Here is a 23,335-nt window from a genome sequence, read left to right on the forward strand (position 1 = left end):
GCACGGACCTTGAGAACTAGATCATAAAGAATATCACGATGGAGTAGGCCCGAGCCATACATTCAGAGTTAACCACATTTTTGAACATCGTTCTAATTCTTGACATACAGTTACATAGCCTTGTTTAAATATTCTCCATGTAACGTTAATGGGGAGCTAACATGAACACGTTGAAGTGTTATCCTTATTCAACCGGGGAACAGTGGGTTAACCCACTGAACAAGTGCCTTGTTCAGGGACAGAAGGAAAGATTTGAAATGCATCAGGATGCCGAATGGCCCAACTCTCTAAATACATGGCTCTGAGTGGACTTGCATAATAGATAAGAAGCCATACATCATAATGGTAAACTATAGTTTGTTCAACTGTGAGGGAAAAGTTTGAGAATTCGAATGTATGCATAATATGGAAATAATCAAACATGTTGGTTCATCTGATGAAAATATATATATAATTGGTGACATGGGGGGTATGGATGTAAACTGTTTCATGTATCAGTAATGGATCACAGAACCACGCATGAATAATGGGGTGTATTTTATCACGTGTCTCCTCAGAAGTGGCGTCTAGGTAATATACCTGAGCTGGAGCTACTGGTTTTAGGCTTCTGGTTCTGACGGGACTCTTTCATCCAGGGGAAGATGTGCTTCCGGGTGGTGGTCGGCGAGCTGTGCACCGAGCTCTTTGAGTTGGGTTGACAGGAGCCGTTGCTCGTGTTCTGGCTGAGAGAACCGGGGGACTGTGACTGGGGAGGGGTGGTGGGACAGACACCGACATCTGCGGTTGATTGCTTTCAGTGAGGACGGGTGGCTGCGCTGCCTGGATGGCCGTACCCCTATCGCAGTTCTCCGCCATCTCCCCCGGCTTCTGCAGGGCGACCAAGCCGTCTGGGGACTGCAAGGAGCAGGCTGGTCGATGGTACTCACTTTCCACATGAGAGGCCCGGGGATATTGGACCTGATTGGCATCATAACTGAAGCCATTTGCGCTTTGATACGGGTAGCCACTGTAAATTGCGGAGCTGTCGTAGTAGGTTGCCTTCTGCATCTCGCCGTTTCCCAATATTTATTTCAGAAACTGACAGGGTCTTGACACCCTTGTTGAATAACATTGGCACCCCTTGGTCACGTGACACCTCTTCGCCAATGGCCTCCTCGGGTGAACCTAGGGTTACAAGAAGCACGGTGAGGAGAAGAAATGGTGGCGATCCATCTTACTTTTCAATAAAGGGCTGACACCAGATACTATGGAGGCAAGATAGGGGCAACAGTTCTCTGGCTATTCTCGTTTACCTTCTGGTTACCAACAAAGGGAACAAAGGCATGCACAAACCTCATCTGCACCTAACTGAATCAAAATAAATACGTTTATAAAAGCATACCAATTGTGCAATATTACAATTAATTGTAAACCACCAAACGAAAGGCCTGTCGTGAACTGGGCCTATGACTTCTCTATGCTTTCTCCGCAGTGTGCTGTAGTCTCTGCCCCAGCCCAGCCACCTTGCTAAAAGCATAAACAACCACATTCCCCAGTTTTTGCTGCATGTGTGTGTGGAACCAAGGTGGAGTAGGGCCAGGAAGAAACCTGTAAAACTGCATCTCCATGACCACGACGTGAACTTTCCCTCGCAGGCCTATAATAAAGGCTCCTGTCGGTGCTGTCGGCGAAGTCGCGCATCCCGGTGATGTATGCAAGGGCGGGATGGCGCACTGCAGACAGCGGCCCGGTGAACAGCTAGGCTATGGCTCGGTATTTAGGAATGTAGCCTAGAAATATAGGCGTACTTCTAGGCTAGGAAATAGCTATTGTGGATCTAATGAGTGGGATGCCCAACTACTGCTAGTAGTCTACTCACTGAGGTAGGCAAACTGGGGTCATATCAATTGAGAAGTAATTGAAAAACTATCCAATTGAAATTATGTGTATATATTTTGATAATCGATGTGGGCAAATGGGTACAACATACACGTCTTTAAAATAAAATACTAGAGTTTTCCTTAGAAGGATTTTAGGCTTAATTTGTGAAGCATTGTAGTCTGGATAAAATAGCAACTATAGGCAAAAGCTATTGTCACACCTGCTAATGGAAATTATGTGAATCATTAAAAATAAACGAGTTACTCGATGCAGCAGTATCAAATGTGAAACTAGTTTCATAGCTAAGGAAATATAGGCAGGTTATTGTAGGCTATAGTGGAATCCAAAATGAAAACATGAACATCCTATTGTGTAGCCTAGTTAAGGCAGTGCAAGAGACATACCACCACGATAAAATGATGATAGCCAACAAGTGGAGAATGTTTGTGATAATGATTGATATTCATTGTATTTTTATTAGAAATAAATATATTACTACTCTTTTAGTACAATATAGAACTAACTTGGGCAAAAGTAATATTAGGCCTAGCGATACTATTATAAATCAATCATGTCAATATTAAACATGACCATGATCTTCATATTAGATCACCTGAGATATGTTTTTATAAAAGAAAATGGATAGATGATTCGTTAACTACGGCTCGTTACAGCACAATACACACCACGACAAGCAAAAACGGTTTGAAAACCAGACCCTCTTGCCCTCGCAGAATTCAAATGAATATCACATCCCATCAACAGATCTGCAATGAAAGCATTGCTTTGGAATACATATCAGAAAGCTTTTTGATGCATTTCCAAAATAAATAGTAGTCTGGTCGAAAAAAGAAAGACAGGGCAGAAAAGAGAAGACAGGTTCGAGCCTTCGAATACTCAGTCCCCCGCTCCGCGCGCGAGAGAAATCTGGCTGCCTGTGTTGTGTGTGAACTCTTCCTGAACCGAGATGTAAGTCATACGGTGATAAATCACCGCGCGACACGAACTCTGCCTTTTACAACCGAGAGAGAGACAATTTCTGGCCTGCTTACCTTATCCTCTGACGATGAATGTAAAGCACAAGACAATATGTTCTCATTCAGCGACGAAATCGATCAAAACAGTAGTCCCGGAGAAAAAGTTTAGGCAGAGCGAGCTGGGGTATAAGCAGCAGCACCAGCATGCGCCAAGCTCATACAGGACTCATCCGCCACAACAAAAAAGGGAAGGGGCGAGAGGCTCTGTGTGTAGAAGAAACAAAATCCCTTTTTTTCTGTTCGATGTTTGAAGGGTAAACCAAGATAATGAAAGCAGGCGCGAGCACTCGGGTCGTCCATATAACCGCTATCGGCCCTCGGGTTTGAACTTATCACATGCTAGAGCAGTGCCCATGTCTTATACCAATAATGGACTATAATGGGCTATGGACTATGTGTTTGGGCACAAGTACCATGCAGACATCACCAGAACAGTGAACTCCCCGAAACATAGCGTCACCATAGACAAGGAAGATTATGCAAATGAACTAGTGCCTTGGACACAAAAAGTCACATCAAATCCTGCCCCCCCTCCTCCAAAAAAAAGCATCACAAAAACCACGAACACCCATCCCAAGTGTTTCATGGCATTTGTTGTTATTTATTAAACACAGAATCGAATAATGACTGGATGAAATGATGGGAGAGTGCACAGCTTTACGCAGCACAGCTGATGGTTACAACCGCACATTACCATTACTATGAGAGGGATAAAGGGCGCCCATCCGCAGCTTAATCATTAACCAACACTTTTGCATTTGATTTATCTTATCAAGCCTTTCATTTACGAATTGTGCTTGGATTATTACTTTTTTGTGTGTGTTGCAATAATCGACAAATTTCTAAATTCCTAGGATCGAATATGTATTTTTCCTGAATGGTTAGAAAATACATAAATGCGTTTATGAACTGGGGACGCCACCGATCAAAGCCTTGGTTGGGGTGAACCAAGGGAAAGACCCCATCGGGTTAGACATCTCCAAAAGGGAAAACAGAGGAGGTAGACAAGAGAAACCGGTGAGAGAGAAACCGAGAGCATGGGGAATCCCTCTGCATGTGAATGGTGTCGTTTGCGGACAAAGCAAAACGATTTATGTCCTCTTGCATCTCAAGGCAGTAAACACGTCTAGAGCACTGCTTCTCTGGTCTGAAGCCGCATGGTGGATGGATAGAAGGACAGATTCAGCCACACAATAAAAAGGTAGAACATTCAGACGGCGTGGGAGGGTGAGTGGGACCAAAATTCGTGCGTGAGGATATTTTTTAGCAAACGTTGCCTTTCTTTTTTCAAAGCAGAATAGTGACTTGGTATAATTATTTACTGCTTTGTGTTTTCTCGAAATGCTGAGTCATGATTTTCCTTCATTTGGGCCCTAGCTACGGGGTTAGATGTCATGGAGATAGTGGGAACAGAAGGCGGCTTGATATTATTACAAAAAGCACGAACACAAACCACCCCAAAACTACTTTTTGGGAGTAATATTTGTGTAATCTATAGCCTTCGCCAAGGCAGATGGTTTTCAGAGAGAGATCTTTTGAAAGGAACAAGGCATCGCTGCAAGAGCTGCGATTCCCCCGTCGTTTTTATAGTGACAAATTACACTACAAAAGACATGTGGAAGAGAACGAATTATTGCTCTCAGGCGTTTCATATCACCACTATAAGCTATATAGGAAGTCTACAGGCTATGGATGTGTGTGTACAGGCCTGTGTGTGAGTGTGCTGGTGTAGGCGTCTCAGTGCTACTTATTAGAATTGAATCAGGATATGACCATCAAGCATTTCTAACAGAAATCAATGAGGACATAATATGGACTTACCGAAGGCAGGGCAGGGTCTCGTGAAGACCGTAGGATGGATGTGATTTATTTAGGTAGAATTCTGAAAGAAAATGTCAAATCCATGTTACTTTAGCCAACCTGTTTTTTCCCTAATAAACCCATAGGTCCAATATTCCACCTAACATGTAAATGCCAAGTTCATATCAATAATAACAATGTGCATAATATATTAGTAGGCTAATATCATATTTCCAGAAGAGAGTAGGCTAGGCCTAATGACAACTCCAAGTAGCCTAACAATAGACTAATTACTTTGAACAATAAATTAATTCAACATTAGCAGCCAAAACCAGTCAAGTAAATACACAAATTTACGATAATAGGCTTTAGCCCAGTAGTTTAAAGAATTTTAATGTGCCTATCTTGTGTCCAAATGTAAATATTGTATCATATTGTAATCCTATGTATTCGTTGTGCAACAAAGTTAGTGAATATTCTTTAAATTAAACTTAATAACCACATTATTATACATATTTTTCTCTTATTAATCAAATTATTGCTAGTAATAAAAATAATACATTTTCAAAACAGTATATTTATATTTCAACATTAATGTTACAAAAACAAAACTATCCAGAAAACAAAAAAAGTAACTTGGACAATCATTTTTGTAGCTTTTTTGTTTTTGTGTGTATTTTTGTCCCACATTGGAATTGTCATTAGCGCTCGTGCAATGGCTGCCCCAAGTCCCTGCGCCCATAAATCACACCCGAGCGCCGTGACCTCAGCGCGGCCGCGCGGTCCTATATGGCACTCCGTCTAACATTATCCTCGTCTCCGTGGCAGAGCCGCACAACCCCAAAGCCTTTCTACGCTTTTTATGTACCTCAACTTGATGTATCCTTTCCCGAGAAAACCCATGTTTAACACCACAAATTGATGTATTTTATAGGGAAATGAATTACTCCTCGGAGCAGGACGTCACGACTGCTTTCACCTCAGTTTTTTTTCTTATTTTCTAACCAGCAGAGGTTTAAATGGCTGGGTTTATTTACAAACGGCTATCTAGGCCAACTGCAAATCTGATGTAGGCTATCTGTGGCTATGGCTGCATGAACTGCATACGGGTTTCTAGCTAAACACTTGAGTGTCTGCACTATTCTGAGCTAGGAATCTGATCAAAATGAAACTGAAAATCAAACATTTAAACATCTATATTGTATTGTGATATATAACACCAATGGAGTAAGGCTAGACCATGGGATGGGGAATTGTTGTGAGGACTTTGAAGCCAAGCTAAAATGTTCACACAGGATAGTGAAGCAAATATAACGGAAGTTATGTTTCATGTAGTATAATTCATTTTAGTAGCCTGACACTGAAAATCGACGATATCTCTAACAACATGACAATATATACTCTTTAAAAATGTTTCAGTTTTATTTTCCAGCCCGACACAAACATGGAGTCTTTTTTGCTTACTGACCTCTGCCTCGCGCGGCAATAACTCACGACAGTAATGAACAATCGGCGGAAATACCTCAAAATAAAATCCATCATCCCCAAGCACAAGCTCTGACTCTGTCCGCGAGGAAAAACATATCCGTCCGTGACAGCAGTATAATAGCATCCACAACAAGCAAGAACCTCCCTCTCTCCCTGTCTCTCTCTTTCTCGTTCCCTCTTTCTTTCTCTCCTCAGCAAAAGTCTACAAAGCCCCGACTAAACTCACGGAAAGTGGGGGGATGCGCGTAATCAGCATCGTATGGCCAGACCAAGGCTCCGGTTTTCTCCCGGTGCCATAACACCGCGCCGTATTATGCGCCCTGCTCACGTGACACCACGTCAACTTAAATCCCTTTTATTTGAGCCCGTGAATCATTCATGGAGGCAGTCATTGCCCCTGAGGAAAACGGATCACTTTAGAGGGAGGAAAAAGAAGGGTACATGAGACTACAATGTACGATGGGACAGGACTCTCGCAGTGCCTCTCTACTTCCACACAACTCGCCTGATTCCGAGGCGTGTGTGTTCTGTCAGTTTTGAAGGCTCCTATATTTAGTGCCTATTAACGTAATCAGAGAGCGCTAATCCCGATGTAAAATACTGTGATGCTAGGCTAACTAGCCTTGGGCCACGGGTAGAGCCAGGAATGTGTTTGGCGTGGTGGTGTGACAATTCTCACTATGTGAGATAGATAGAGGGCTTTTCCTCAAGGAAGCCCCTTATGGGTGGCCGATTGCTCACTCAACACCCGAGTCACCCCTTTATTTTTTATAGAGAGATATGGCTGGTGCTATTGTGTGCAGAGTGTGCAGAGGCACTCAATATCGCCACCACTCCACTATACATCACCCCACACCCCCGAGCTATACAACCAATCACTCACCCACTCACTCACTCAGTCAATAGCCACATACTGGCGGCCGAATCGAAATCAAATATCTCATAGTTACCTGTCCGAACGCTGCGTAAAGGTGTGCGTCCCAGTAGCCGGGAGGTGTGAGTGTCAGTTAGTCAGTCAGTGCTGATCTGAGAGGAGATAGTGCACGAGTAAGCGCAATGAGCTGGTTCTTTACCCCCCTGGTCAGTGCAGCGACCCTCCATTCAACCTGCAGCTCTTACGCATTTCCTACCGCCAGTTGAGTGATGCTGGAAATTATAGGTTTGCGCAGAGGACATACTCAAATCCCAGTATGGGGAGGGGGAAGGATCAGGTGGTAATATGGCAACTAGCCTACTCTTCTTGTTCACATGAAAACGTATGAGATGAGGGTCATCGATAATAATTATCTTTGAAATACATGTATATTCTACTGCAATGTCTAATAGACCCACAACTTAAGTTATGAACGGTATGGTGGCCCACTACATTATATCGTTTAGACTTCCCGGGTACAGCCTAAACCTTGTCCGGAAGAGCAGCCCTTCTCTCGGCGCCGTTTGGCGCTTGTTTTCTGTCAACACTGAGCAGCGGGCGTGGAAATGTTCCACCATAACTATTAATCACGTCAAGCGGACATGGAGCGCATCCCACTCCCACACCACGCCACCCTTTGTCTTCTCAAACTACAACTTGAGCCGTTTAAACTTTTAAAAATCCGAGCAGGAGGGGACCATCTCTTATCAGTTTACCTTTCAGACTACTTTGTGGAAGATTGGGAGTGAGGATGTTCTGATTTTATGATTTATGTTGGGTTAGAATTATGGGTAAATCAGATTTGATTAGCATAATTGTTTTTTGTTTTTTTTATGTGAAGAGGGGACGTCGTTTAAACTCAGAGAAAGGCCTTTACTTTGGGATACATTTTGGTGATACAGAAATGTGATTTATGTCTTTCTCTGTTCTAGTTCGGCCAGATTTGCATACCACTGCACCAGAGTGCACATGCATGGCATGCCGGGGAGCGTCTGTGACTGGAGCTGACGGTGGACGGAAAACAGACCCTCTCTCCCACGCCGGGTTTCGCCACCGCACCTGAACTTTTTCCTGACCCAAGCCGAGGCCCAGAGAGTCGAGTGTGAAGTTATTTGGGGTCAAAAACAAGGAAAGGATGGAGACTACAAAACCAATTACGAACATAGCTAAACCTCCGTTTTCAGTTTTGGATACTTTTTAGGATGGGTGTTTGTCATTTTCAGCAGTTTCAAGTTTCAAAGTTTATTCGCCACTGCACAGAATTCAACAGGTGTAAAACCGTACAGTGGAATTCTTGATTTGAGAGCTAGTTCCAATAATCCGTGATAATACTATAGTAATACTATAAACTAGTGATAATACTATAGTAATACTATACACTAGTGATAATACTATATAAAATAACCGAACATATAATACAAAATGCAATCAAGAATAAAAACCACACAAGATGATTAGCCTATTACAGCATTTGGTTAGTTTCTTTGTTTATACTTTTTCTGAGTTATTTCTTCAGATATATCAAACTCCCAACATTCCCCGGCCACCAAGAGGACTTGAGCTGTCGACCTCTCCACACCCTCTGTCGTTGGGTGTTCGCCAGACGGCGGTGGCTATAGGCTACATATCTCCCCACAATGTTGACATTTGAAGCTCTTAACAGCGAGCCTTGGGTTACCGATACACTCAGCAGAAGATAACTCTTTCTCAGGGGTTTACATTGACCAACATCAAGGCTAATGCGAAATTCAACGCCTTAAACTGGCTTGGCGTCCAAGCTAAGACAAAGAAGCCTCGGTGGATCTCGCTTATACACGACTACACGGACTGACTTCTGTTCTGCTGGTTTGTTTCAGTACGTATTGTAGAAATAAAATTGTATTAATTTGGACTTTTTGTTGTAATACTTTAAAATATATTTCAATTGCCACTTTTGATAGGTTAACGTTATATTTAGTGCTTTGAAGAGCTGATTATACAATTTTTAGGGTAAGAACAAGAGACTAAACTTCCTAATTTGACCTCAAAGCAATAATAATGCTGTATAATAATAATAATAATAATCATAATATTAATAATATTAACAATAATATTAGGCCTACACATTACCAATGGCACATTTGATTCAACTAGCCTCTGGCAAGCTAAAACTAAAAGTAACCGCTCAAAGTCATTTTGAACATATTTTTACACTTATCGTTATTACACGTGTTTATATTGTATGTTACATTAATGTTCAATAACAGCCTTATAGCCTAAAGTCAGTCTTTCGTGGACAGGATGGTGATCTGTTAATGTTTAACTTAGTTCTTGATTGTTCTTTGTGCCTTCTCTGTTTAAGGCGCCCATTCAATAACGTGGACAACTCATTCATGCACAATAGCCTGATATTTGCCTTTTAAAACTTTGCATGTGTGGCTCACAAAACCAGACATGGGTTAACATGCACATAAATTGTTAATAAAAGTGTATTTTTACAAAATACTTTGAAAACAGTTATCTATACCTCATGAAAACGGAATATACAGTCAATGATTACTGTACTACTTCTACGTGAATGCATTGTTTTTACCAGAATCTGACAATCCTTTCAATTAATTTCAACGCAACTTTATTTATACAATCAGAGACAAATGTGACAGTAAGTTGAGTGTGCAAAAAGCATAGAACCTCTTCCTTGCTCAGGGTCATTGGGTTGCTCTAAGGTAATCTTGTGATCACTTATGTCCAATGCCAATATACATTTGAGTTCATTGCGGTGTTTATTTTCAATTAGGCCTACTTTATTTATGCTCAATTAACGAAGTGGCATTTCTGGGCTCTACACCCTTGAATGTAAGCCACAGGTCAGAAGCGAACAAGAAGTCTCACTGCACAGCTTTGTCAATCGCAGCAGTCCTATAACAACGGGGTATCAGTTCACATTTTATCAATTAAATGTTCAGAATTATAAAAGTTCGTTGCTGCCACATTGCAATTCCGTATCCCCCTCCTCTTCCTTTTGAGTCATTTTAGGGTAAATTTAGCCAGAAATGTTATATTATGGAAAAGCACAGATGCTATGCAGAAGTTTGTACTTTTCCACATGCTGATGCGCCTTGTGTATAACGCCTGGGTGTGAGCCTTGATCACAAGTTGAATGCCATATCCTACCATAATAACTGCCTCATATAGTCTATTATCATTGGAAAAGTATATCTTCATATGAGTAATATTAAGATTCCAGGTAACAATTTAGAAATTGATAGTTTTCAAGTTTTTAAATTGCTACGTGACGGTAACGCTTACGCATTTTGGCCACAAGGAACCAGTCTCCTAGCAGAGGAGTCTAACCCACAAAGCTGCGGGTTAACAGGAGGTTGATGCTGGTGAGCAAGAAAGCCTTATAACAAAGCAGCGGGTTAACAGGAGGTTGATGCTGGTGAGCAAGAAAGCCTTATAACAAAGCAGCAGCTGAATATACACTGTTACAAATCAGTCACAACCAAATACCAATGACGTGGACAATTACATTGCTCTCAACCTTTAACATATCGCTATGTAAAGAAATGAAAAACAAGTTATTTAGGACAGAAAGTGTCCAAATCTACTCACAATCAGACAACATGGGCTCTATCCACCAGGGAACGGACGGACAGGAGCGAGAATTTAGCAGAGAGGAATATTTGATTCGTGCTCTGCCGAGGATCATTTCAAATGAAAATACTGCCGATTTTCATATCTATTTCTGACCCGAGGGCATTCATTATTGAATACGTCACGTGAGTTATCATATTAAAATGTAGTACATTGGGGGTGACCTCTATTCGGGTATTAAATTAGCACAAATGTCTAATTTAACTATCTTGACATCGTGAGAGACTGCGTAAAACCTGTGCCAATCAAACAAAATGGCAATTTCTCCACTCCACGCCTACGCCAACTGCTGGCACAGAAAAGGCCTAGACTAAGTTGGCAAGATAATTCTGTGTAATTTAAAATGTTTCCATAATGCATTACATTGAATTGCACTTGTATCCACTTAAAGCTCAGATGGAGTTTACGAAGATGTAGCCATATTACGCATTCCTTTCCTGCTTTGCCCAATGCCATTTGATAAGAAAATACGCTGATTGTTATGCATATGCTATAACATTCCACTCAGGCCTACTTATATAATATATATATATATATATAACATAGCAATCGCTTCTGTCTATCAAGGATGGATTATGAATGCTTGTAAAGTCAGATACAGAGACAAAATGCTGCTTATGGCGAACAATAATAATGGCCTTGAATAACTGTTTTTTCATTTCGTTAACATATCTACTCGAAACTCAATGTTAGAGTCCATAATTATAAGAATGGCTTTCATTTATTAGAATAATGTAGATCCTTTGGAGAGGTCAACGAGGTCCCTTTTATAGCTACAGTAAATGGAAAAGTTGTTTTTTTCTAATAGCTCTAAGCTTGGTCTATCTCAATCTTCCTTTTGCACTCATGATCTGACAGAGGCGTTTGTGGGACGAATAGCAGTAGAGACGACTTTGAGTGAATGAACAGCAAATTTGCACACCTTCACAAAATGTTTGTTTCCGCATTGTCTCGTGGGCAAATATATATATAGATTAAAAGCTATGGAGGACTGGACATTGTGTGTCGTAAGGTCAGAGGTCAAGCGGAGTGCTGCTAGTCGATGATTGGTCAGATACTGATGTGTCCTCCCGTTGAACCCTCTGATTGTTTAGACGTAGCAGGTAGTGACCAACACACGCTGGTATACTAGGGTTTGAGAAGAAAATGCACATTATCCTTATAATAAAAAACGAAAACAGGAGCAGCCAAATGTGTGGCCAAATACTTCGCTAGAATATAACAGGTCTCTATGGGGCTACATAAAGTTTGTGGAACATGTATTATTATGGTAGTAAGTAATATCCTATTTCAATTTGCAACACTCTCATACTTTCGAAATACTTTCCTATAGTAGTAGTTTACAGATTATTAACAAATATGCACACACGATTTAGTTTTGTATTGTGTTAACTGTGTGTGCAATGTTGTAACAGAGAAACATGGCCCGTAAATCAACTTGTTTAGTTTAATAGCAGTTTTATAGCAATCTGGAAAGTCCACTGAGAAAGATGCATCTGGGTGAAAAATAAAATGTTATTGGAGTTGTATGCCCACTTTATGCACAACGATATTTCTGGATAATTGCGCGTCTTTGGCTGTGAAACTACATTGACTGAATGTCTTAGGACTGTTTTAGGACTGTGAACTTGCAAGGAGTGGGCTTTTGTATATATTTACTGACGTTTTAGGTGCTGCCCATTGGAATATCACTGGTCTGAGTTGTTTTGTCCAGAAAAAACGAAAGTGGACGAACAAAGCAAAATTTAACACCCAGCACAGCTATCATAATTAGGTGAATTGTATTTCTTATAACGTTCATTACGCACGCACATTCGAAGCACTGGCTAGCTCATGCAAAGGTTTCAATCTCTGTTCGGGAATAGTGTAACGTCATTAAACGTTAAAGAAACAAGCACTATGCGTATTGAGTTTGTGAGCCTTGTTAAATCATCCACAACCTTTGTGCGGCCTACGCTATAGACAAGTTATGCTATTGTTACCATAGCATTCAAACATTTGATCTAACTCAATGCATATTAAAATATCTTACAATATTATATGCAAACCAACATCAGCCATACAATTGAAGTACATATTTATTTCACGGGAAACGTTTCTTGCATGTGCCTAAACTACAATACATTATTACACCGTTCATTAATCAAACAACATATACAAATATTCACAGTTTAGATCACACCACAAAATAGGGACACACTATCACAGATTAAACGAATCTACACTACTACACGAACAAACAAACGAGGTTGTCTTTTTTTAGCCGACAAAATGGATTCAGTATTGTGCCTTCGCTATGCTTTGTCTATGTACATTAGGGGTGAAAGTCACCTGGACATTACACGAGTTAATAACACATTCAACAGTAAACCAACTCATTCACACATCACGAGCTAAACCCTAACTACTACCCTGTCCCGTTCTAAACCTCGTGATAGGTCTCAGACCGGGCACTCGAGCTTTCCTAAAACATCGTCATTCTTTCAAGTATATTAAAACTTTCCACGAGAATAAACAAAAACATTGCATAGAAGAAAAAGAAAAACGCGGCCTCACATATCTCTCGACTCATTCTCTTTCTTTTTATTCTATGCAATGATACATAATAATCCAAGGTCCTGTGGTGCATTTGAATGTGCGTTAACCTTCTGTCTTAATAAACAAGTACATACATTTCAGTTGCCATCTTGGGCAGTACGTGGCGCATTTCGAGCTCAATAATGAGCAGAGAGTGAACAAACAGAAAGAGGAGGTTGAGAGGGGAAATGGTTTTGAAAGGACGCGACAGGCCCAAAGGCCAAGGGAATGGGGTAATACCATGGGGGCCATACTCGAGAATCGGGCCACAAAATTCTGTTTCTGTGTTCTGTTCTCAGTCTGTTGGTTTGGCGCGAGGGTTCCATCACTATAGGCTCGCGGTGCAAGGCGTGGGAACAAGCTGCTGGTGCGTGGCTGTTTTGATTTTCTGTTGTTGCTGCTGCTGCTGTGCTCCCAAGGACGAGGCTGAGCTTGCGGAGCGGATCTTTGTGTTCGGCAGCTTGTGATCTTTCTTCCACTTCATTCTTCTGTTCTGGAACCAGATCTTCACCTGACGTTCGGTCAGGCACATCGTGTGCGCGATCTCCACGCGCCTGCGTCGGGTCAGGTAGCGGTTGAAGTGGAATTCTTTCTCCAGCTCGAGAGCCTGCTGGCGGGTGTAGGCAGTGCGAGACCTCTTGGGCACTCCTCCATTGTAAGTAGCATTGACTGAAGAAAAGCAAGCACACACACATACAAGCAAGCAGTTGTTACTGCCACATGAAGCACTACAGTTCAAACACCACCTCCACTGGATACATTACAACTGTTGTTCTCCATAAAGGCTCGTTGGGTGTCTAATGGGGGTATAAAGCCTACGATGTTTTGTTGGGGGTTTCGCCTCAATTTCTTTGGAGACTCCATGTGTACAAGCGCTCGCATCCAGGGACAAATCAAGCCTTAGAAAATGATTAACAAAATCGGCGGGGTTGTATATTACAGTTTGGCTGGGGTCCAGCCATGGAGGTATAGTTCTAGTTAAAAGACAACATAGACACATGGCCCCGGCAGACAAACACAGGCAATAAAATTTATGAGGGTTCTTAATTACCGACCCCGCTGCTCGATGGTCGTAAATTGCCGTTGTAAGGGGTGCTACTAGTGCTGCCTCAATGGGCGTGCATACGTTCCAGTGGTGGCTTGCTCTGTGGTTCCGGTATTTAAACGTGGCGATAACTCACCAACATGGACCTTCTTCATCCAGGGGTAGACCACCGGCACTTCCTTTCCCTTCTGTGCGCTGGAATAAGACTCAGTGGCGAGGCTGCAGTCTTTGCTCACGTCCGCCACGGCACCGCTGTCTGGGACTGGGTTGAGGCGAGGGCCATGGTTCTGGGCAACGGGGTGAGCCTGTGCGTGATGCCTGTCGGTGAAATCGTCGAGACCGTTGTTAGGGACATTACCGTAGTCGTAGCTCGGTTCTGTGTAGTTTGACCTCGGATAGGACGCCTCGTCGTGATGGGGAAAGCCCGAATCTTTTGGCCGTTCGTAGTACTCAGTAGGGGCGGGGATGTATCCGTTCTGTTGATATTCGTCGCATGGAGGAAAGGAAGGTTCGATATAGTTCGAGTTTATCAAGTATGAACTCATGATCATTAATTTGTGAAGTGCAACAATACTAATTTTTATCGCTCTGTCGTTATTCTGATCTCCACAAAACCCTCCTACTCTCTGTCAAATGTACAAAGTTGTCTGGTCACGTGTAAACCGCCACCAATCACCGCGTCTCCTGTGGGCATCATGTAAACAGGAACCAATGGAAAGCCTGGCATTGGCACAACGAAAATGTCTCAGACTAGCCTACGTTGGTGATTTCCTTATTTAATCAAAATAGATAAAGAAAAAAGTATCAAGCCAGTTGTTTACCACATTGACTCAACTAGTGTAAGTAACCCCTTTATTTAGCAGTAACCCACAGTAGACCACGGCCTTGAGGAGATGAGGAGGAGGAGGATGATGATGATGATGATGATGATGTTGGGTATCTCATACTGTTGCCCAGGAAAAGGATGGGCTCTTTGGAAACAAGCAAACTGTACGTGTCTTATTTTCTGTCAAAGATGACATTGGAGCGCCTTTCCAATCCACTCCTTTCCAAAATCCTTTTCTTTCTAGTCAATTCTCAGTTGGTAATTCCGTTCGTAAAATGTAAATCTGTATTGTAACATTTTACTGATGGTGATGAACTAAATGAAATGGAAACTTGTTTACATAGATACTGATATTGATCGTGAACTGGAGACTAGAGAGTGACAGATTATGTGCACGCACAATCGAGGAAGTCAAATATTTAACTTGATTTGTGCCACACACACACACACAAAACAAAGCGAAGCAAAGATAAAACATTGCCTGTGCGCAGTTACGGGGCTCTGCGGTACACATTGTCACTTAAACCTATGATAACTCTGCATTTTAATTGTAACATCAAATAGTTTATATTTGGCTCATCATATACAAGATGGCATCTTAAAAGAAGGCCAAAAGAAGGCCAGATAACCGGTTGCGAATTTGCAATGATGTTAGTAGATGAGAAGTGAACACTTGTGTTGAAATGAAAAGCAACTCAATACAAAAGTAAGTGATCAACATGCATCGGCCTATCTACCGACGCACCGTCAACTGACAAAGCGCTTGTCAGTAATCACAAAGATAGGCCTATACGACTCATGTTTAGAAGTAACTGCATGCGATTGACTATAACTAACATAGTTTACTTTACTAGGCTACCCATCATTTGTGCAGCATTTGAAACTATTGAGGTTGATGTCAGATAATAATTAGGCCTACAACATAAGTCTAAGGGCATAGTAATAATAATAATCATCATAAATATAGTATACTATTAATAAGTGCAATGCCAAACAACTGAAATAAACAACTAGACCTAAAATACCAATATTCAAGCCATCACCTGAAAATATATTCAACCTCACGACCATGTATCCTACAAATAACCAAACACACTTCTCGTGTCATTTCACTATGACAAAAGTGCAATTATATACAGTTTGTAATAGCAGCATCCCTGACCGTATCTCTTCTGTGCCATCAGTGTCTTGTCAACTGCCATCTCCACGACCTGCTTGCCCTCCATCTCACTATTCCGAATCCGATGTGAAAATATCGAGGAAGCCTCCTCAACTGCACGAACAACTCTAGGGAAAGTGTCCGCGACTGTCAACGTGAAGAAGGCCCGGTGTGCGGTGGCAAGGGGATGCCAAACTTCGGAAATATTGAAAGCTTTATTTTTTTTATTTTTTCGCTCCCGCTTTCTATTCGCTCCCCTAAACAGCGATAACTTCTCCCTGACCCCAAAGTGACACCGTTTCCATTTTGTTTCTGATTAATCTTGCCCATTGACAGTCTTTGTTAAACAACAAGGCGTGACTTCTCCAAAGAGGCGACATTTTCATATTTGTTAGACGCAGTGACCTGAAGTTCACCCCGGACTTGGACTTCGGTTTTCGGGTCTACTCGACTCTGGGGAGATAACGGTGCACTTAGTACGGGTCAGCACCCAACAGCGCCCCAAAAATAATAATACTTTGTAATTATTTTTTTTGTTGAACAGTACAAAACCCACGTAAGACCATCCTTAAAAATACTTACGTCGATTGTGCCACTCCTGTAGCGATGTTAGCCAACTGAAGGGACGCTTCAGTGTATCCTTGTCAAGGTTTGAGTTAGAAGGATATACATATGTATATTTATTCAAATGGTATCATACTGTTAGGCTTATGTTATTGTTGCTCACCTAGGCTCCTGTTTTTCCCGTTCAAACAAGGTCCTGCTCCGAGCTTTGTATGGATAAGACGGAAACGAAAGCCATCTCTATGGGATTTGTATTTTTGTCAGATATAGGCCTATGGTATTCTACGCATCTAAATAGCCAAAGTTGACAGGTGTTATATTACGATGTAATGTATTCTGCACCTGTAACTCATCGTGAATGACAAGGGGGGATATTTTATTCTGTAGATCTGGCCTCCAGAACGCATGTAGCCAAGACCACCTGAGAGCCTATCTATCAAGATAATATCCAAGGTAAGAATACTTGACTTGATATCTAAATCACATACACCCACCCACCACTTATGGTGCTGCCATATGGTGTATTATTATGATTATTTCTCCTGCTAGCAGTCACGTTCTCCTGATCCCTGCCTACATGAAAGCTACACATCTACCTCAGTATCCCTGCACATTGTAAATGTGCTACTAACACTGACCCTGTATATAACTGACATTCTCAACAACAACAACAATTCTGTCTCATATTTCTTATTTCTCTTCTTTTTAATAAAAAATAGTATTTTGATATTAAATATTGCATCCAATTTGTAAGTCGCTCTGGATAAGAGCGTCTGCTAAATGACTTAAATGTAAATGTAAATGTTGTTGGGAAGGGCTAGCAATTGAACCATTTCACTGTACTTGTGCATGTGACAAAGAAAACTTTAAACATGAAATGTACAGTCAGTGTGTTATATATGTGTTATATAAATATGGGCAGGGTTGGCTATTATCCACTCTCTAGACATACAGTAGCCTAACCTTGAATGAGAGACCGGCTAAGTCGGTAATGCTTTACAGCTATTTGCAGTTGATTGCGTTTAATACACTGCTTTTTGCACTTACTATAGTCATTTTTTATTTAACATCTTGAGATGGGAAAACGTGTTTATTCTGAAGTTGAACATGTTTTTTTATGACCTAATGTTAAACTTAGGTAAAATCACAAGTTTTCTTTGGACACTTCTCAAACGTGAGGATCTTATAAACTTTTCAGCGACATAAATATGCTATTTTAAACAAACACATTCAGTGTTTTACGATTTTAGATGGAAAATGTGAAATATGATAAATTGACTTTCACAATATAAAAAAAAGAAGCATTAATAAATATGGGACTGGTACCAATCTTATTTGTGCAATGTGACTCAGGCTACGGCAACGTTTCTGTAACAATTATTCTAAATAAAACTCGTCCAGGGCATCTTAAGTTAATTAGCAAAAGAGCAAAAAGTCTAGTTATAAATTTGAAAAATCTGGCCTACTATTCTATTCATTTGCTAAAGTAATGTGTGAGAAAGAAGTGTATTGCCACGCCTTCTGTCCTTCCCACATATAACGAATATAATATATATATCAAACTGACACAGTGCTGTAAATGTAGACAGTAAGAAAAGTGCTCTGATGATAGTGACTGATCACACATGGTTGCTACAAGGCCCCTTGTCTGTTAGGAGGACCAGGCTGCAGAGGAAAATATTCACTAGGTGGTAAAGGTAAGGGTGCAAATTATTGTTGCAAATTGAAGGATTTTGATCATGTAACATGTTGTGAGTTTTGTATAACGATATATTGATATGTTTGCTCAAACAGGAAGGCCCCCAACAGAGCTCCTTGCATATTCAACACACCTTTAGAGGAAAATGGGTGGGTGAAATACTATATTACTTTCAACATGTTGTTTAAGTTGTCGTCTTAAAAATAGGACATAAATCAAAGCAAAAACAACTGCATCAAGCGAGTGTTTTATGGAGATTTTAGTGATACACAAACGTTTCGAACAACAAGGCCTTAGTTAGGTCTGTGTTATCATAACATACTATTTTGCCCAATCCGTATCTTCTACATTTATACGACAGAACATATACTCAATTTTCTTCAATAAACAGTTGTTAGAATTGTGCCATAACCCAATTCGTTATTATCCTATAAGAAAAAGATCACTTGCGGGAGCTATTTCCTTATTTATTTATGATAAAGACACACCTCCAATTACCATATTATTCCTTTAGCTCTTGACTATTTTTAAATAAATGAAGATTGAATAACCAATAGTTAGGCTATTTTATAACAGGCCACTTGTTTGTTTAACAAAAGGAAATATGAATGAACAGTTTGGGAATAAATAGTTACTGACATGGCTATGGCAGATCTCACAATTTCGAGTGCACAGTTTCATTAGACGTTTTAGGAAAATAGCCTACATTTTGCCATGTCTTGAAAACCAATTGTATCTATTACAATATAGACTAGATGCATATTTTCAGAAAAATTATCCCCATGAAAGCGCATTGGGTTAGCAATTTTCATGCAGAATTAGATGGGGATGGGGCTCATATTCTCACAGTTTTACGGGAAAGGAAAACGCTTGTGTTCGATCTCTTTATGCAGCTTCATCCCTTTAGAAGCTTTATAGCCTAAAGCCTAACGCATTTTCAAAACCTAATACAATTATAACGGTGTTTTTGTTCTTATTCAGAAAAGTTTATAACACTTCACGGTTTTCATTTATTATTATTATTATTATTATGTTTACATATTTCTTCTTTGTAACCAAAATCAACTTGTGGGTGACTTTTTGTAAGGCAAAAAACAAGACGTGTTGCTTAGCAGAGCGAGAGAAAGGCTAAATGTTTTTTTAAGGAGTCCGGAGACTCCATTTGGGGGGCTGTGGCCATAGCCTACCCATCACCCTGTGACCGGGGTAAGAATATCAATCCTCAAAATGCTAATTTTGCCCTGGTCCCTAAACATAACCAATGCAATTTATTCAAAGGAAATTCACCAATCCACAGCCTTAATAAAATGCTGGCCACTCAATCTTGGGACTGGGGACGGGCGGGGGTCCACTCCCCTCGGTCACTAACTCGGGGTCACCCCGCTTTCAGGGTTCACCTGGAGTGCACCGTCAAACATATGTAATTCAAAGCTATTCTATCTTTTGTGTGGAGAGTCAAGATCGCTATTATAACGCTGGCATCAGGCCCCGGCTGAACAGATGAAGGAGACTTGTTCAGCGGGTAAACTTTTGACCCCAATTTTTCCTCCTCTTCCCCGCTATCTCGAGTTCATCAGTCCCACCCCTGAGAGGCTTAGCTGCCCAGGCGAGGTTTCTGGCTGCTCAGGACGAAAAATGTATTTGCTCTATATTCATTTCTGTTATCATTACTGTAATTATTCTCATGAATATTATAATTAATGGTATCCTATAGTAACAATAAAGGCAGACCTATAACAGAATAACTGTAGTTGTATCTCTGTACTGTCTCACTGTGTGTTTTGGTTACAACACACCGCTCTGCATACCTCTAATACAGTATGTACATTATATTTAAGTAATAGGCCCGAGGGGTTGGGGTATATGGTCAATATGACACTGCTAAGGGCTGTTCTTACTCACGAAGCAACACGGAGTGCCTGGATACAGCCCTTAGCCGTGGTATATTGGCCATATATCACAAACCCCTGAGGTGCCTTATTGCTATTATAAACTGGTTACCAACGTAATTAGAGCAGTCAAAATAAACGTTTTGTCATACCAGTGGTATATGGTCTGATATACCACGGCTGTCAGCCAATCAGCATTCAGTGCTCGAACCACCCAGTTTATAATGACATTTTTGTCATTTAGCAGGCCCTCTTATCCAGAACAACTTACGTTATTCATTCGTTTGTATCAAGCAAACCACTCAGGGATGCATGTGTGTCCTTCATACTTTTGTGTGCCTCACATCTATCTACCTACTATGCCATACTGCTCAAATGTACCACAGGCTATCCAACAAAAAAACGAATGTAATATGCAAATGTTATTTTGCCACTGCAATGTGTATGTATTAAGGCAAGCAAACCGGTCAAGTATATGTGTGTCCTATCCTACTATCGTGTGTGTGTGTGTGTGTGTGTGTGTGTGTGTGTGTGTGTGTGTGTGTGTGTGTGTGTGTGTGTGTGTGTGTGTGTGTGTGTGTGTGTGTGTGTGTGTGTGTGTACGTGCGCGTGTGTTCTCCTCCTATCAGAAGCTGGCTGCGGATGACACTGAACTTGGCCTAAAGCGAGCTCTGCTGGTGGCTCCGGGAGGATGCAGATTTATCTTTCTGCTATGGCTGACCTCGCGGTGAACCGCGCGCTGGGGACGGTTCTTTTTTTCTGCCTGGCATTGTCTGCCTTGCTGTGCAACGCATAAGGGACCCCGATTTGGACATTTTAATTGTGTAACAATGGTGTAAATTTCTCCCCAGACGTCACAATGATAATGGCATAGAATAATGGTTTTACTTATATTTTCTACACCACAAACTGTAATGGAAATAAAGTTACATTTCGTTGCATTGGCTATCTGTTTACACGACTTAGTGATATATGTCAACTATGAGGTTACTGGGCGGAGAAGGGGAGGATGGGGAATATGGTTGGGGTCAAACCACGTCAAATCACCAGATGAGTCAGTTTGAATTCAATCGATGTATTGATATAAAGTCCTATGAAGATCATCTTTTTCAGATCTATTCATTGAATTTCAATCAAATACTTTGAGATTACATTGATTGAAATCGAATTCACCGATGAAAAAAGAGGTTATGAATAGACTGTAAGAACTAATTTAGACTTTAGACTTTATGATAAACATTTCTGATACTTCAAATATAATGTTTTCTACTTACAGTAGGTCAACATGTACTTCTTAATTAGACATGGGCAATGCACCCATTATCCAAATGCTTTAATAATCACGACATGATAAAGGCCTAATTTAAATGTGTCAACATATAAGAGCAACACACAACGATGGAAATTGAGTCAGAAATCCATAACTGTCAATAGTAAAACACTGTTATACACATCAAATAGGCCTGACACATAGCTACGTACTAGAAACACAGTTTAACTAAACCTAGACTGTTGCCACAGAGTCTACATTACAGTCTACATTACAGCCAAAACAACAACGCAATTAGGCTATATACTAAGCTAAACAAGAAACTGATGCAGAGCAGTTTTCCTAGCAAACGAAAAAAACGCAATCTAAAGGAAACTATTGTGATTGTGAAAATGCGTCACAATACAAAAGTTACACACACTTTTGTGACGCATTTACAAATTGGCTACTTTGATAAATCTATCCTTTCCTGGAGATATTGGTATCTGAGTGACCACCTCCGCACGGACGTACGTGCCCAGGCTCTGCAAAGAGGTCACCATGCAGCGAGAGTGACACTCTCCAAGAGGTCAACTGAACTTTATAACCACAAAACACAAAATGACGTGGCTGACACAAAACGGAATTCCTTTTTAAATGTGGCCCTGCTGCTTTTTGTCATTTGTTGTGTTAACTCTACAGTGTGTTTATGGAACACATGAGGAAACCTGACCAAAGCGACAACTGCAGCTCCAAAGTTTTTAAGTTGTGCTTTAACTTCCCACTCACCCACCAAAAATCATTATACCGAAAGTGTTGTATGATAGTCAAGTACTGTATACAAACATATTTCAGTTAAGCAATGACAATGCAAACACCATAAAACAGCTCAAATAGCTTTTTGGCTTGTCCAGCACATGAATAGCTATGAAGAGGCCAAATAACCCCCCTTGTGTTATACAGGAAGTGAAAAAACAACCTACTAAAAAGTGAAGTTTGTGGGGGTGGAAGTGGACAGAAGCATAATTATCCCACACGCAGTAATGGATTATGAGTTTCACCACAGATGGAGGGAAACAAGTTCCACTGGGAAGGAAGCAATTAAATATCCATGAGCCGGACCCAACCCTGGCCAACATCTGCCGAGAAAGACCAGTATTCAGCTCATAACCAACTGACAAATTAGCGTAATGGGCTAATAAGGACAAATAGAGCGTCCGAATACAATCATAATGCTGTTTCGAACAGGGTGGCTGTTCGGAGCCAAGGGAATGGAAGGCTACAGGCTACCCAAGGGCAATAGAGGCAGAAACTTACCCCGAGACAGGAGCTCTCTCCTCATGTGAGTCTGGTGCGCAGGGTCCATCGCGAGGCGTTCTGGTGAACGAGGAGCAGCTGTAACGGGCAGGGAACACTTTTTACTGCCTGCAAGGAGAGAGTCAGACGAAGCCTCGCGTCAGTGCGATTATACGTTATGTGAAATATACTGTCAACTCCCCAAAACCATAAAACTTACTTTAATGGCCACCACGTGACCGTTTATGGCCAGTGAGCCTATCTGGCCGCGTTCTAGATGATTTTTACGATCTAATT

The 23,335-nt window shown here is 41.1% G+C and overlaps 2 protein-coding genes and 2 long non-coding RNA genes across 5 annotated transcripts in view; 2 read left to right on the plus strand and 2 right to left on the minus strand.

Annotated features, from left to right (window-relative positions):
- Positions 1 to 23,335, minus strand: part of LOC115115962 (homeobox protein Hox-A3a-like) — a 35,964-nt gene that overhangs the window by 4,491 nt on the left and 8,138 nt on the right. Inside the window, 4 exon segments of the mRNA XM_029644442.2 lie at positions 580 to 763; positions 766 to 1,164; positions 4,719 to 4,779; positions 23,060 to 23,167. Of these exon segments, the coding sequence (XP_029500302.2) occupies positions 580 to 763; positions 766 to 1,047 (466 nt within the window). The 5' untranslated portion in view covers positions 1,048 to 1,164; positions 4,719 to 4,779; positions 23,060 to 23,167.
- LOC115115968 (uncharacterized) lies at positions 6,232 to 8,989 on the plus strand. The gene is made up of 2 exons (XR_003861478.2): positions 6,232 to 7,889; positions 8,031 to 8,989. It is a non-coding gene; the product is annotated as an uncharacterized LOC115115968 (long non-coding RNA).
- LOC115115965 (homeobox protein Hox-A4-like) lies at positions 12,795 to 15,428 on the minus strand. The gene is made up of 2 exons (XM_029644452.2): positions 14,493 to 15,428; positions 12,795 to 13,980 (listed from the first exon to the last, which is right to left on the minus strand). Exons 1-2 carry the CDS (start codon positions 14,905 to 14,907, stop codon positions 13,640 to 13,642), a joined length of 756 nt encoding a protein of 251 aa, XP_029500312.1. The 5' UTR covers positions 14,908 to 15,428; the 3' UTR covers positions 12,795 to 13,639.
- On the plus strand, positions 13,864 to 21,439 carry LOC115115967 (uncharacterized). 2 transcript variants are annotated; one of them, XR_003861476.2, is made up of 4 exons: positions 13,864 to 13,966; positions 17,293 to 17,358; positions 18,700 to 18,753; positions 21,123 to 21,439. It is a non-coding gene; the product is annotated as an uncharacterized LOC115115967 (long non-coding RNA). The 2 variants fall into 2 exon arrangements; XR_003861475.2 differs by lacking the exon at positions 13,864 to 13,966 and adding an exon at positions 14,566 to 14,655.

Source organism: Oncorhynchus nerka, linkage group LG4, assembly GCF_034236695.1.
Source record: "Oncorhynchus nerka isolate Pitt River linkage group LG4, Oner_Uvic_2.0, whole genome shotgun sequence".
Classification (NCBI taxonomy): Eukaryota; Metazoa; Chordata; class Actinopteri; order Salmoniformes; family Salmonidae; genus Oncorhynchus; species Oncorhynchus nerka.